General features: G+C 63.5%; 3 protein-coding genes across 4 annotated transcripts in view; all 3 read left to right on the forward strand.

Moving 5' to 3' along the window:
* Nucleotides 1–328: 328 nt before the first annotated feature.
* MAF1 (MAF1 homolog (S. cerevisiae)) lies at nt 329–2,330 on the forward strand. 2 transcript variants are annotated; one of them, XM_011975686.1, is made up of 7 exons: nt 329–452; nt 564–692; nt 771–936; nt 1,038–1,159; nt 1,265–1,384; nt 1,546–1,680; nt 1,805–2,330. In XM_011975686.1, exons 1-7 carry the CDS (start codon nt 370–372, stop codon nt 1,824–1,826), a joined length of 777 nt encoding a protein of 258 aa, XP_011831076.1. In that variant the 5' UTR covers nt 329–369; the 3' UTR covers nt 1,827–2,330. The 2 variants fall into 2 exon arrangements, with proteins under 2 accessions (XP_011831076.1, XP_011831075.1); XM_011975685.1 differs by having other exon boundaries at nt 1,546–2,330.
* A 1,213-nt stretch (nt 2,331–3,543) lies between these two features.
* On the forward strand, nt 3,544–5,599 carry LOC105536318 (WD repeat-containing protein KIAA1875-like). The gene is made up of 5 exons (XM_011975687.1): nt 3,544–4,737; nt 4,817–4,959; nt 5,044–5,280; nt 5,351–5,441; nt 5,593–5,599. Exons 1-5 carry the CDS (start codon nt 4,052–4,054, stop codon nt 5,597–5,599), a joined length of 1,164 nt encoding a protein of 387 aa, XP_011831077.1. The 5' UTR covers nt 3,544–4,051.
* A 184-nt stretch (nt 5,600–5,783) lies between these two features.
* LOC105536359 (WD repeat-containing protein KIAA1875-like) overlaps nt 5,784–10,328 on the forward strand; it is a gene marked incomplete at its 5' end in the record, with an annotated part of 29,902 nt that continues 25,357 nt past the window's right edge. Inside the window, 12 exons of the mRNA XM_011975745.1 lie at nt 5,784–6,191; nt 6,337–6,486; nt 6,593–6,850; nt 6,930–7,055; nt 7,153–7,236; nt 8,142–8,219; nt 8,359–8,586; nt 8,682–8,867; nt 8,983–9,180; nt 9,259–9,380; nt 9,453–9,615; nt 10,048–10,320. Coding sequence (XP_011831135.1) covers nt 5,784–6,191; nt 6,337–6,486; nt 6,593–6,850; nt 6,930–7,055; nt 7,153–7,236; nt 8,142–8,219; nt 8,359–8,586; nt 8,682–8,867; nt 8,983–9,180; nt 9,259–9,380; nt 9,453–9,615; nt 10,048–10,320 — 2,274 coding nt within the window. The remainder of the gene's footprint in view (nt 6,192–6,336; nt 6,487–6,592; nt 6,851–6,929; nt 7,056–7,152; nt 7,237–8,141; nt 8,220–8,358; nt 8,587–8,681; nt 8,868–8,982; nt 9,181–9,258; nt 9,381–9,452; nt 9,616–10,047; nt 10,321–10,328) is intronic.

The following is a 10,328-nucleotide window of genomic DNA, read 5'->3' on the forward strand; positions in this document are numbered from 1 at the left end:
TGGGGAATGGCAATGGCAATGCTGAGCGACAAACTCAACCAGCAGCCCCAGGGTGAGCAGGGTCCCCGGTGGTCCTAGCCTAGTCCCAGAACTCGCGTGTTCTGCAGGGGGTGTGGCTGACCTGGAGCCTGGACTTGCCACCCTCAGGTAAAACAAGATCTCGTCACCTCTCCTGGCGGGGCAGAGAGGGGAGTTCCTGATGTGCAGCCTGGACAGAGGCCAGACTCAGCTTGTTCCCAGCGGCTCCACTTAGTGGGTAGGAGGGCTGAAGGCAGGGCCCCAAGGGGCCAGATAGATACCCATGGTCTGGCCTGTCACTCCCCAGGCAACACTAGCTTCTCTGGAGCAGGAAGCCCCCTTCTCAAGGACATGAAGCTGTTGGAGAACTCGAGCTTTGAAGCCATCAACTCACAGCTGACTGTGGAGACTGGAGACGCCCACATCATCGGCAGGTGAGGCAGGGCGGGGGGGCGCGCGGGGCTGGCATCTCGGAGGTCACACTGCCCCGCCCTTCAATGGAACCTGGGGGAAGCATGCTTCATGGTCCTCTCTGCATCCTATAGGATTGAGAGCTACTCATGTAAGATGGCAGGAGATGACAAACACATGTTCAAGCAGTTCTGCCAGGAGGGCCAGCCCCACGTGCTGGAGGCACTCTCTCCACCCCAGACTTCAGGCCTCAGCCCCAGTAGGTGAGCCATAGTGGGGGCTGCCTGGGGCTGGGGGTTGAGGGGAGGTGATGGGCCCAGTTGATGCTTCTCTCTGTGCAGACTCAGCAAAAGCCAAGGCGGCGAGGACGAGGGCCCCCTCAGTGACAAGTGCAGCCGCAAGACCCTCTTCTACCTGATTGCCACGCTCAATGAGTCCTTCAGGCCTGACTATGACTTCAGCACAGCCCGCAGCCATGAGTTCAGCCGGGAGCCCAGCCTTAGCTGGGTGAGGGTCAGGTGGAGGGAAGGGACCCACAGCCACCCCACTGTTCTTCCCCACTTTCGGTAGCCCTGGGCTCCTGTCAGCCTGATTGTGACCTGCTCTAGGTGGTGAATGCAGTCAACTGCAGTCTGTTCTCAGCTGTGCGGGAGGACTTCAAGGCCCTGAAACCACAGCTGTGGAACGCGGTGGATGAGGAGATCTGCCTGGCTGAATGTGACATCTACAGGTGGGCCGGCATCCCTGCAGGTGGGCCCCCATCCCTGCAGGTGAGCCAGCATCCCTGCAGGTGGGCCCCCATCCCTCACACCACCTGTCACCCTATACTCCCCAGCTATAACCCAGACTTGGACTCAGACCCCTTCGGGGAGGATGGTAGCCTCTGGTCCTTCAACTACTTCTTCTACAATAAGCGGCTCAAGCGAATTGTTTTCTTCAGCTGCCGTTCCATCAGGTGGGCACCATCTGCCTCCTCCCCCACCTCCCTGTTGGGCCGATACAACTTCCCCAGCTGTGCCATCTCCACCCAGCTTTGTCCTCCCTGAACATCCTTCCTGAGGCCAGCAGCAGGCCTGGGTAGGGGGTCCTAAAACTGGTTTTCCTGCCTCCCCTCAGTGGCTCCACCTACACGCCCTCAGAGGCAGGCAATGAGCTGGACATGGAGCTGGGGGAGGAGGAGTTAGAGGAAGAAAGCAGACGCGGAGGCAGTGAGGGTGGGGCCGAGGAGACCAACACCATGGAGGAGGACAGGTGTGTGATGGGGGCCATGACCCGGGTCCCTGAAACCTGGAGTGGGTACAACAGGGTGGGGGCCTCCTCTACTTGGTCTAAGTGGTGGCTCCTGAAGGCCCACTGTGTGCCAACCTCCGCCCAGGGTCCCAGTGATCTGTATTTGATGAGGAGGAGCCGAGGCCCCAGCTTCATCCAGCTTCAACCAATGCCTGGACCTGCCCGCCTGAGAGGCCCCTGGGGCCTCCCCAGCTGCTGGCCAGACCCTGGCGCTGCCACAGTCCTGGCACTGCCCAAGGCCATACCTGCCTAGCCCTTTGGCTCCATCCTGTGGATGCCCACTCACCCCTCAGACTCCTGCTGCCCGTGCTGTGGCCGGACTTGGCAGCAGGGGCCCTGGTGGGAAGAGTGACTGCCCTGCCCAAATGAACTGCCACAGCAGGGAGAGCTGGACCACAGAGTTTATTTTTATATTTCTACTGGGCCTGCACACTCCAGCCCAAAGGGTCTGTGGCCAGAGGCCCCGCAAACAGGCCCCGGCGGTCACCAGCTCTGGTCTTGGGCCGGCCCCTGGTGCCCACCTGTACCCCCACCTCGCCCATTTGGCCGCGTGCACTGAGTGTCACTTTGCTGCAGCTCATTTCTTTCAAATAAAAGTTTCTGTGACTTAGTGTGGACCTGGATGCGATGTGGGGGCGGGGCCTGCGGTGTGGGAGTGGCCAGCGGCATCTGGTATCCTAGCAACTGCCGCTGCCGGCCGTGACCGCTAAGTCCTGGGAGCTGTTGGGCTCTGGGACCGCAGTTGCAGAAATGGAGGCAGAAGCGTGGGAGGCAGAAGGCTACAACCTAGTTCTGGACTCGGACCTGTATGATGCAGATGTCTATGATGTCCCAGACCCTGGGCTGCTCACCGAAAAGAATGGTGAGGGGTCCTGGCCTTGTCCCACAGGCATCCGCCAGGAAGTGGGTCTCACTCGGGCTTGGGTTCCATCCCCTGGAACGAAACTCCCTGGGCAGTGCCTGGCAGGGCAGGGCCCCTGGAGGAGGGCTCCCCAAAACCGTCAGGGTCGGGGACCTGAGGCTGTAGGTGGCAGAACTTCCAGTTCCCGCCCGCAGAGTTGACTTTCACGGAGCCGTCGCAGGTCCTGCCCTTTCTGACCAGCAGCCAGCAGTGGCAAAGCCTGACCCCGCGCGCCCGCGCCCGCCGGCTGTGGCTGCTTCTGCGCACCAGCCTCCACGAGGTCGTGGAAAAGGTGCGCTGTGCCTCCAGGCCTCTTTCGGGATCCGGTCCTTCCCCTAGGGGTTCCCTAGGCCGGAGCAGCCCCAACCTTTGACGGCGGGTCCGCTCACCCCGGCCCGCAGGAGAAGAGAGGCGAGCTGCGCGTGGCGCGCCTGACGCATGGGCTGGAGCCACTGCGCCGCCTGGAGGTGGCAGCTGGGCTGCGCTCAGTGGCGCAGGACCCGGTGGGCGGACGCTTCGTGGTGCTGGACGGGGCGGGCCGCCTGCACCTGCACAAGGAAGACGGCTGGGCACAGGAGACGCTGCTGGCGCCTGTCGGGCTTACGGGGCTGGTGACCGTGTTGGGCCCGCTGGGTGCCGTGGGCCGTTTTGTAGGCTGGGGCCCCGCGGGGCTGGCCATTCTGAGGCCCAACCTCAGCCTGCTGTGGCTGAGCGAGCCGCGGGTGGGCAGGGCCCCGGGTTGGGCGCCCACCTGCTGCCTACCGGTGCCTGACCTCAGGCTGCTGCTTGTGGCGGAGATGGACAGCAGCCTGGCGCTGTGGCAGTTCCGCTCAGGTGGTCGCCGCCTAGTGCTGCGAGGGTCACCACTGCACCCGCCCCCGAGCCCAACGGGCAGGCTCATGCGTCTGGCTGTGGGGCCGGTTCCTCCCCACCACGTCCTGCGCTGCTTCGCGGCCTATGGCTCGGCCGTGCTCACTTTCGATCTGCGTGCCTGGACTCTGGTAGATGTGCGCTGGGATCTGCACAAAACGTGAGGGGGAATCCCCCTAAGGAGGGCCAGGCATGTAGGGGTACAGGGCCCTCACAAGGCGATGTTAAGTCCTTTGGGCTTCTCCCATTCCCCACTTGTAGCACCATCTCGGACCTGGCTTACTGCGAGGAAGTAGAGGCAATGGTGACAGCTTCCCGGGACAGCACCGTGAAGGTGTGGGAGGCTAACTGGCAGATCCGGATGGTGTTCGTGGGCCACACAGGTGCTCTGAATTCTCTGCACCCCGAGCCTCGGCCTTTTGCCTCCAGCCACTCTAGGCTGTCCAGCATCTCTGCAGCTCTGGCCAGGCCTTGCTGCGCTGACTGCAACATAGGTTGAAGGCTCCCCGGCCTTCAGTCAGCCGAGTGACCTGCACCCCTCCCACAGGCCCGGTGACGGCTATGGCTGTGCTGCCTAACACGACCCTGGTGGTGTCGGCCTCACAGGACGGGACGCTACGCACCTGGGACTTGCAGGCGGCGGCGCAGGTGGGCGAGGTAGCACTGGGCTACTGGGGTCAGGACAAGCTGTCCCGGCGCGTGGGCCGTCTGCTGGCGCCAGCACGCCCGGGCTGGCCGGTGCTGTCCCTGTGCGCGAGCAGCATGCAACTGTGGAGCGTACGCGAGCTCTACTCGCCGTTGGCGCAACTGCCCGCCAAGGTGCTCCATGTGCAGGTGGCGCCTGCGTTGCCCGCGCCTGCGCACCCGTCTCTGCCTACTCGCCTCGTGTGCGCGTGCACCGACGGCTCAGTCTACCTCCTGTCAGCTGCCACCGGGCGCATAGTGAGCTCACTGCTGCTGGAGCCGGAGGACTGCGCGGCAGCCGTGGCCTACTGCCTTCCGCGCGAGGCGCTGTGGCTGCTGACCAAGGCCGGGCACCTGGTCCGCGCCAACGCGGCGCGCTGCCCCATGAGCGTGCTGCACCGCGTGTGCCCGCCGCCGCCCCCTGCGCCGCAGCCTTGCTGTCTGCACCTGTACAGCCACCTCACGGATCTCGGAGGCGCCTTCTCCTCCTGGGAGGTCGTGCGCCAGCACCAGGGCGAGTTGCGCCGCAGCGCTGTGGCCTGCGCCTGCAAGAACAAGAACCGGTGGGTGCCGGAGCCGGCGAGGGTCTGGCGGGCAGAAGGAGCGGCAGGGTCCCCGCCAACAGGCTCTTCCCACTCGCAGGTACCTGCCCGTGGTGGGGCACATGGACGGCACGCTGTCAGTCCTGGATTGGCTGTCGTCGAAGACCGTCTTCCAAACGGAGGCGCACAGCCCGGGCCCAGTCGTCGCCATCGCATCCACCTGGAACAGCATCGTGTCTTCGGGTCAGTAGCTCCCGTGCCAACGGTCAGGCTGCCACAGAGCCCCCTCCCCTCCGACAAGGCCCAGCCAGGCTCCGCTGCCCACAGGTGGGGACCTAACGGTGAAGATGTGGCGCGTCTTCCCCTACGCCGAGGAGAGCCTGAGCCTGCTGCGCACCTTCTCCTGCTGCTACCCGGCCGTGGCGCTCTGTGCGTTAGGCAGACGCGTCACCGTGGGCTTTGAAGACCCAGATAGCGCTACCTACGGCCTGGTGCAGTTTGGCCTGGGCGACAGTCCGCGATTAGACCACCGGCCCCAGGACGACCCCACCGACCACATCACCGGTGAGGGGGCAACACGGGTGAAGCCCAGCCCCCGCCCGGCTGGGTTCCTGACCCTGAACCCTGCCCCCAGGCCTGTGCTGCTGCCCCACGCTCAAGCTGTATGCCTGCTCCAGCCTGGACTGCACCATTCGCATTTGGACCGCTGAGAACCGCCTCCTGCGGTAGGTTGGGAGGTGGGGAGGACTGGGGTCTCCTCCCTCTGCCTCGCACCAGAGCCCAGTGGCTGAACTGGGTGGAGCAGGCCTTGTCCCTGCTGAGCCTCGGTTGCCCTGGGTCACCTCCAGGCTCCTGCAGCTGAATGGTGCCCCTCAGGCCCTGACTTTCTGCAGCAACAGTGGAGACCTGGTGCTGGCACTGGGATCCCGCCTCTGCCTGGTGTCCCATAGGCTCTACCTGCCTACATCCTACCTAGTTAAGGTGTGTGGTGAGGACAGAGTGAGCAAGGTGGGCCCCTCACCTTGCCCACCTTGGGGGAGCAGACCTGGGTTCCCCCAGCCAGGCATACAGGTTCCTTCTCCTATTCAGAAGATGTGCTGGAAGGTCCCAGACATGGTGGACGACCCTCCGCTGCCACTGACGAGCCAGGAATCACTGACTTCCACCCAACTGCAGAGGCTCAGCAACCTCCATCGGGCAGCCAGCCTCAGGTCCCATGCGGGCCTGCTCAACCCTCCTGGAGGCCCCCCTTTCCCACCCTGGGTGAGGGCCTGGCTGCGTGGGGCCCTCTGGAGTTGATGCAAGCCTGCCTGAGCCTTGGCACACCCATTTGGGGTCGGTCCTTGTCCCAGCCTCTGCCCCAGCCCACTGACATGCCACCCAGCATCCCACCTGTGCCTGTCCCTGTTTGCAGCAAGGCCTTGCCTCTCATCCATCGTCGGAGGGCAGCATCTCAGCACCTTGTGCCGAAGGAGGTGGGGTGGGTCCTCCTTAACCCGCCCTGCCCAGGCTCAGGCCCCAGCCTTCAGCCCTGGGGCAGGCCTGGGATCCCTGTGGTTGTCTGGGCAGCACGTAGCAAGGCTCAAGGAAGAGCAGGCTGATCCCTGAACCCCGACTCAGGACTTGGACGCCCTAGTGGCCCGGGACCGAGACCTTCAGCAGTTGAGGCTGGGGCTAGTGGTCCCAGCAGCCCGGCCCCCACCCTCCTGGCAGCAGCGCCAGGAAGGCTTTGACAATTACCTCCGTCTGATCTATGGCTCTGGCCTGCTGGTAGGTGTGGGGTCTCCCCCAACCCAGTCTTGACCCTGGCCCCTCCTCTCCACCCACCGCTCCCACCTGGTCTCTGATGGTCCGTCTGCTCCTGCTACCCTCCCAGGGCATGCAGTTTGGAAGGGAGTCCCAGCAGTGGAGCACCGGGACCCTCACAGTAGAGAGAGAGACCTGGGATGTGTGTGCCCTACCCCAAGCTGCCCACTGTCTTGCCCGGGGTGAGGTCAGCACTGCAGGCCAAACAGTGCCAACAGCCCTGTCCCCACAGGACCTGGGGCCCCTGGACCAGCACTTCTCCCATCCTCCCCGAGTCACAGTGCCGATCCCACCCACCCACCGTAGGGTGCACAGCAAGGCATCCCAGGTAAGGCTTCCCACCCTCCCACATGCCTGCTGGGCCGCCATGGCCCCTCTGCCACCCTGTGACTCCTCCTATACTCCAGCTTTTGGCCCGCTCCTCACTGAGCCACTGCCTGGGTCTCAGTCTGGATCTACAGCTGCAGTTGGAGCAGCTCCGAGGGAGGATGACCGTAGCCCTGGACCTGCCATCCTCCCACCTGCAGTGCAGGGTGAGGGACCCAGGCACGTGGGGTACCACCTTCGGAGGGACAGAGCTGCAGGGGCGCTGGGGACTGTGTTGTTCTGAGCCCCCATTCCATCCCCCAGATCCCACTGCTGCCAAAGAGACAGCCCAAGGAACCTCTTTCTAGCCTTGGGGGCTTCTTTCCTGCCACCGTGCAGCCCCACAAGGTGAGACCCCCACCCAGCTCCTGGAGAGCCACTCCTCTCCAGGCATCACTCTTGTGCCTGCCATCTCCCCTTTGCTACAAATCTTTGTGTCCAAATCTAACCCAAGGGCCATGCCCACCTAAAACCAGAGGGCCAGGCTGCAGCCTCCCACGCACCCCTCACCCCTCACCCTTCACAGTCTGTCTAACCCTGTTCCAGTACAGCTGTGTTTGTGGCCACAGACTCCTTGCTGCTCTGGGAGCTGACATCAGGCAAAGCCAGGCCCCCAGCCGGTTATGCCACACACTGCTTTCCCCCGGGGAGGCTGTGGAAAGGCAGGTCCCCTAGGGACTTTTCCTGGAAGATCAGAGTCCCTGCCCTTTAGAGGAGCAAAGTCAAGGGAACCTGGCCCTTCAGAATCCACTGTCTTCCCACCCTCACATACACCAGGTGCCCACGCAGGCCTCAGCCCCTCCCCCAGCATATGCCTGGCACCGTCACTTGCCCAGGTGGGTTATTGACTCTTTGGACCTGGGTACCACCATCAAGCTCTTCGTTGCCCTCTCTCCAAGCTCCTTCCTTCCTCCCTGGCCCCTGTGCTTCTTTTAGACTTTCTTGTCCCAGGGCTGGGCCAAGTCCTGTGAGGAGCTTGCAGGGTGTCGGGGCCCCTAGAAGCCAATACTTCCCCAGGTTTCCCTTCTCATTTGTCACAGCTGATGCTCACTGAGGGCCTCGCCCCTGGTATCTCAGGGTTCTCCTGCCATCTGTGTTGAGAGTAGGGGTGCCAGCTCAGTCAGCTGTCGGAGGCTTGGCAGCAGAGCTGGACTGGCGGCTGAGGGGCTCTGAGAGGTTATACAGGTGACCAAGGTGGTGGCCAGGCTGGGGGAATCCAGGTTCTCAGCATTCCCTGCTGTGCCCACCTCCAGTACTGCCTGAGGCCTATCTGCTTCCCCGGCTATGTGCCCAACTCAGTGGTGCTCCAGCAGATGTGGCTAAATGCGGAGGTCAGCGGCCTCGGATCCCTGACTCAGCTCGCCTCCCAGAGAAAGCTCAAGGCAAGGGACGGGGCTGGGGACTTTGCTGGTAGGGGAGGGCTCTGCTGTCCTTGCAACCCATCAGGCACCACCTCTTGCCCCTCTGCAGCCAGGGGCAAGCCAGGATGCCCTGTGGTTGCAGTACCCCAGGCCATCCCAAGCCCAGTGGCAGAGAAAGCTGCTCCAGCGGCTGGGGGATAAGCCTGGAGAGGAGGAGGAGGAAGATCAGAAGGAAGAGGAGGAGAAGGAGGAGGTAGAGGAGGAGCTGGACCGGGCCTCGGCTTCCCTGAGCTCGCACTCCAGCCAGCAGCTGGATTCCTGGGAACTGGAGGAGCAGGTAGAGGCTCAGGCAGGGGCCCCAGGCCACCACGGGAGGTGGGCTTACACTGAGACCCAGACAGGTGGGACCTGTAGCCACTGCTGTTCCACTAGAGTGCTGTGGACTGGACCCGGGAGCCCCGGCGGCGCACCTGCGAGACTGCCAGGACCCACCCTCATCCCTGGCACCGTCATGGGAGTTTGCTTTTGGATGAGCATTACGCGCATCTGCCCAAGTTTCTGCATTTCTTCATCTACCAGACCTGGTTCAAAGAGTTGTTCCCCGTCTTCAACCTGCAGGTTGGAGGGAATTCAGGATGCCTGAGAAGCATGGGTTAGGGTGAGGGACAGGGGAGAAGGTAGGGGCTGGCTTGGGTGTGACATGGGAGCAGGACCTCAGCATGCTATCCTGCAGGCATACCCGGAGGCGGGCACGGTGGAGGGCCTGGCCTCACTGTTGGTGGCCGTGCTGGAGGAGACCACGTGGGTGGACCGTGTGCACATCCTGCAGGTGCTACTGAGACTGCTGCCCAACATAAGCAGTGATCTCCAAGGCCAGCTGCAGGGCCTGCTCATACACTTGCTCAACCTGGACCAGCCCCCCAGCCTCCAGGTGTGCCCCTTGTCCTGCCCCCAGTCTTCCTTCCTGCCCACCCGCCCTCAGCAACCACATCCCCTCCGCCTGCCTCAGGACCAGACGCAGAAGAAGTTCGTGATGCTGGCGCTGCAGCTGCTCCTGGCCTGCTCCCTGGAGTCCCGGGATGTGGTGCTGGAGCTCATGTCCTACTTCCTCTACTCTCCGGTGCGCTGCCGGTGAGTCTCGCTCCGGCCCAGCCCTCCCTGCCACTGGGAAGGCCTCTGGACAGCCACATGCATCTGTCCCAGGCCAGAGCTCAAGAAGCTGCTGCATGGGCTGGGCCTTCAGGACCCGGAAGGCTTCCTGTTCAAGGAGATGATGACCTGGGTCCAGAGCCCCGACCTGGACTCCAAGGCTGGTTTGCGTACTCGCTGCTGCCAGAAACTGGAGGACATGATCCAGCAGCTTCAGGTTGGGCTGGTGGGGGCCGGGGGTGCCTTGGGAACCCTGTTGCCTTCTCTGGCTTTCTACAAGTCCTGGGATCAAAACCAGCTGAGGCCACGGGCCCCTTGCCTCGCCCAGTCCTGGGCCTCCAGCCTCCCTGCCCTGAGCATCTCTGGAGATTTCCCTGTGCAGGTGGAAGTCACAGGGGGTGTCTGGCCCTGGGTGTTGAGCCAGGGACAGCCCTGGGACCTCCTTGCCAAGGGAGGGGCAGCCCCTGCCTTGGGCTGAGGGTCAGGCAGAAGGGAGTTTCAGTGGCCATGAGGGTGCTCAAGGAGCCAGGGTGCTTGGCCGTGGGTCACCGCCCCACAGATGGAAAGCTCGCAGCCACTGTCTTCAGCCAAGTTGCTGGTGGTGCTGCCCAAGGTCTCCAAGACCTCAGCACTTTCCTCTCCTCCCAAGGAGACCCCATCGCAGACTTCAGTGGTCTCTGGGGCACCCACGCATGCCTCCGTGATGCCCTCGGGCACCTCCTGGTCACCCTCCAGCATCTTCAGGAGGCTCTCGCAGGTCTCAGAGGTGCCTTCGATGGTGCTCTCACCTGCGGAGCCGCACTCTCTCTCCCCGGAGCTCCAGGCCCAGCAGACGCTGGCACCCACGCGCAGCTGGAGGACCGGCCAGCTCGGTCTCGGTGTGCTCTCCGAGACGCTGAAGAGCTTCTGCCTGGAGCCCGAGGCCCGCCT

The sequence above is a fragment of the Mandrillus leucophaeus genome, unplaced genomic scaffold (assembly GCF_000951045.1).
Source record: "Mandrillus leucophaeus isolate KB7577 unplaced genomic scaffold, Mleu.le_1.0 Scaffold158, whole genome shotgun sequence".
NCBI lineage: Eukaryota > Metazoa > Chordata > Mammalia > Primates > Cercopithecidae > Mandrillus > Mandrillus leucophaeus.

Excerpts from the sequence above, each read along its gene's own strand:
- MAF1 (XM_011975685.1), top strand. The coding sequence starts at position 370 with ATGAAGCTGTTGGAGAACTCGAGCTTTGAAGCCATCAACTCACAGCTG. Across the intron at positions 937-1,037 it reads GGGAGCCCAGCCTTAGCTGG|GTGGTGAATGCAGTCAACTG; the intron begins GTGAGGGTCAGG and ends GACCTGCTCTAG. Across the intron at positions 1,385-1,545 it reads TTCAGCTGCCGTTCCATCAG|TGGCTCCACCTACACGCCCT; the intron begins GTGGGCACCATC and ends GCCTCCCCTCAG.
- LOC105536318 (XM_011975687.1), top strand. The coding sequence starts at position 4,052 with ATGGCTGTGCTGCCTAACACGACCCTGGTGGTGTCGGCCTCACAGGAC. Across the intron at positions 4,960-5,043 it reads GAACAGCATCGTGTCTTCGG|GTGGGGACCTAACGGTGAAG; the intron begins GTCAGTAGCTCC and ends CGCTGCCCACAG. Across the intron at positions 5,281-5,350 it reads CCCCACCGACCACATCACCG|GCCTGTGCTGCTGCCCCACG; the intron begins GTGAGGGGGCAA and ends CCCTGCCCCCAG.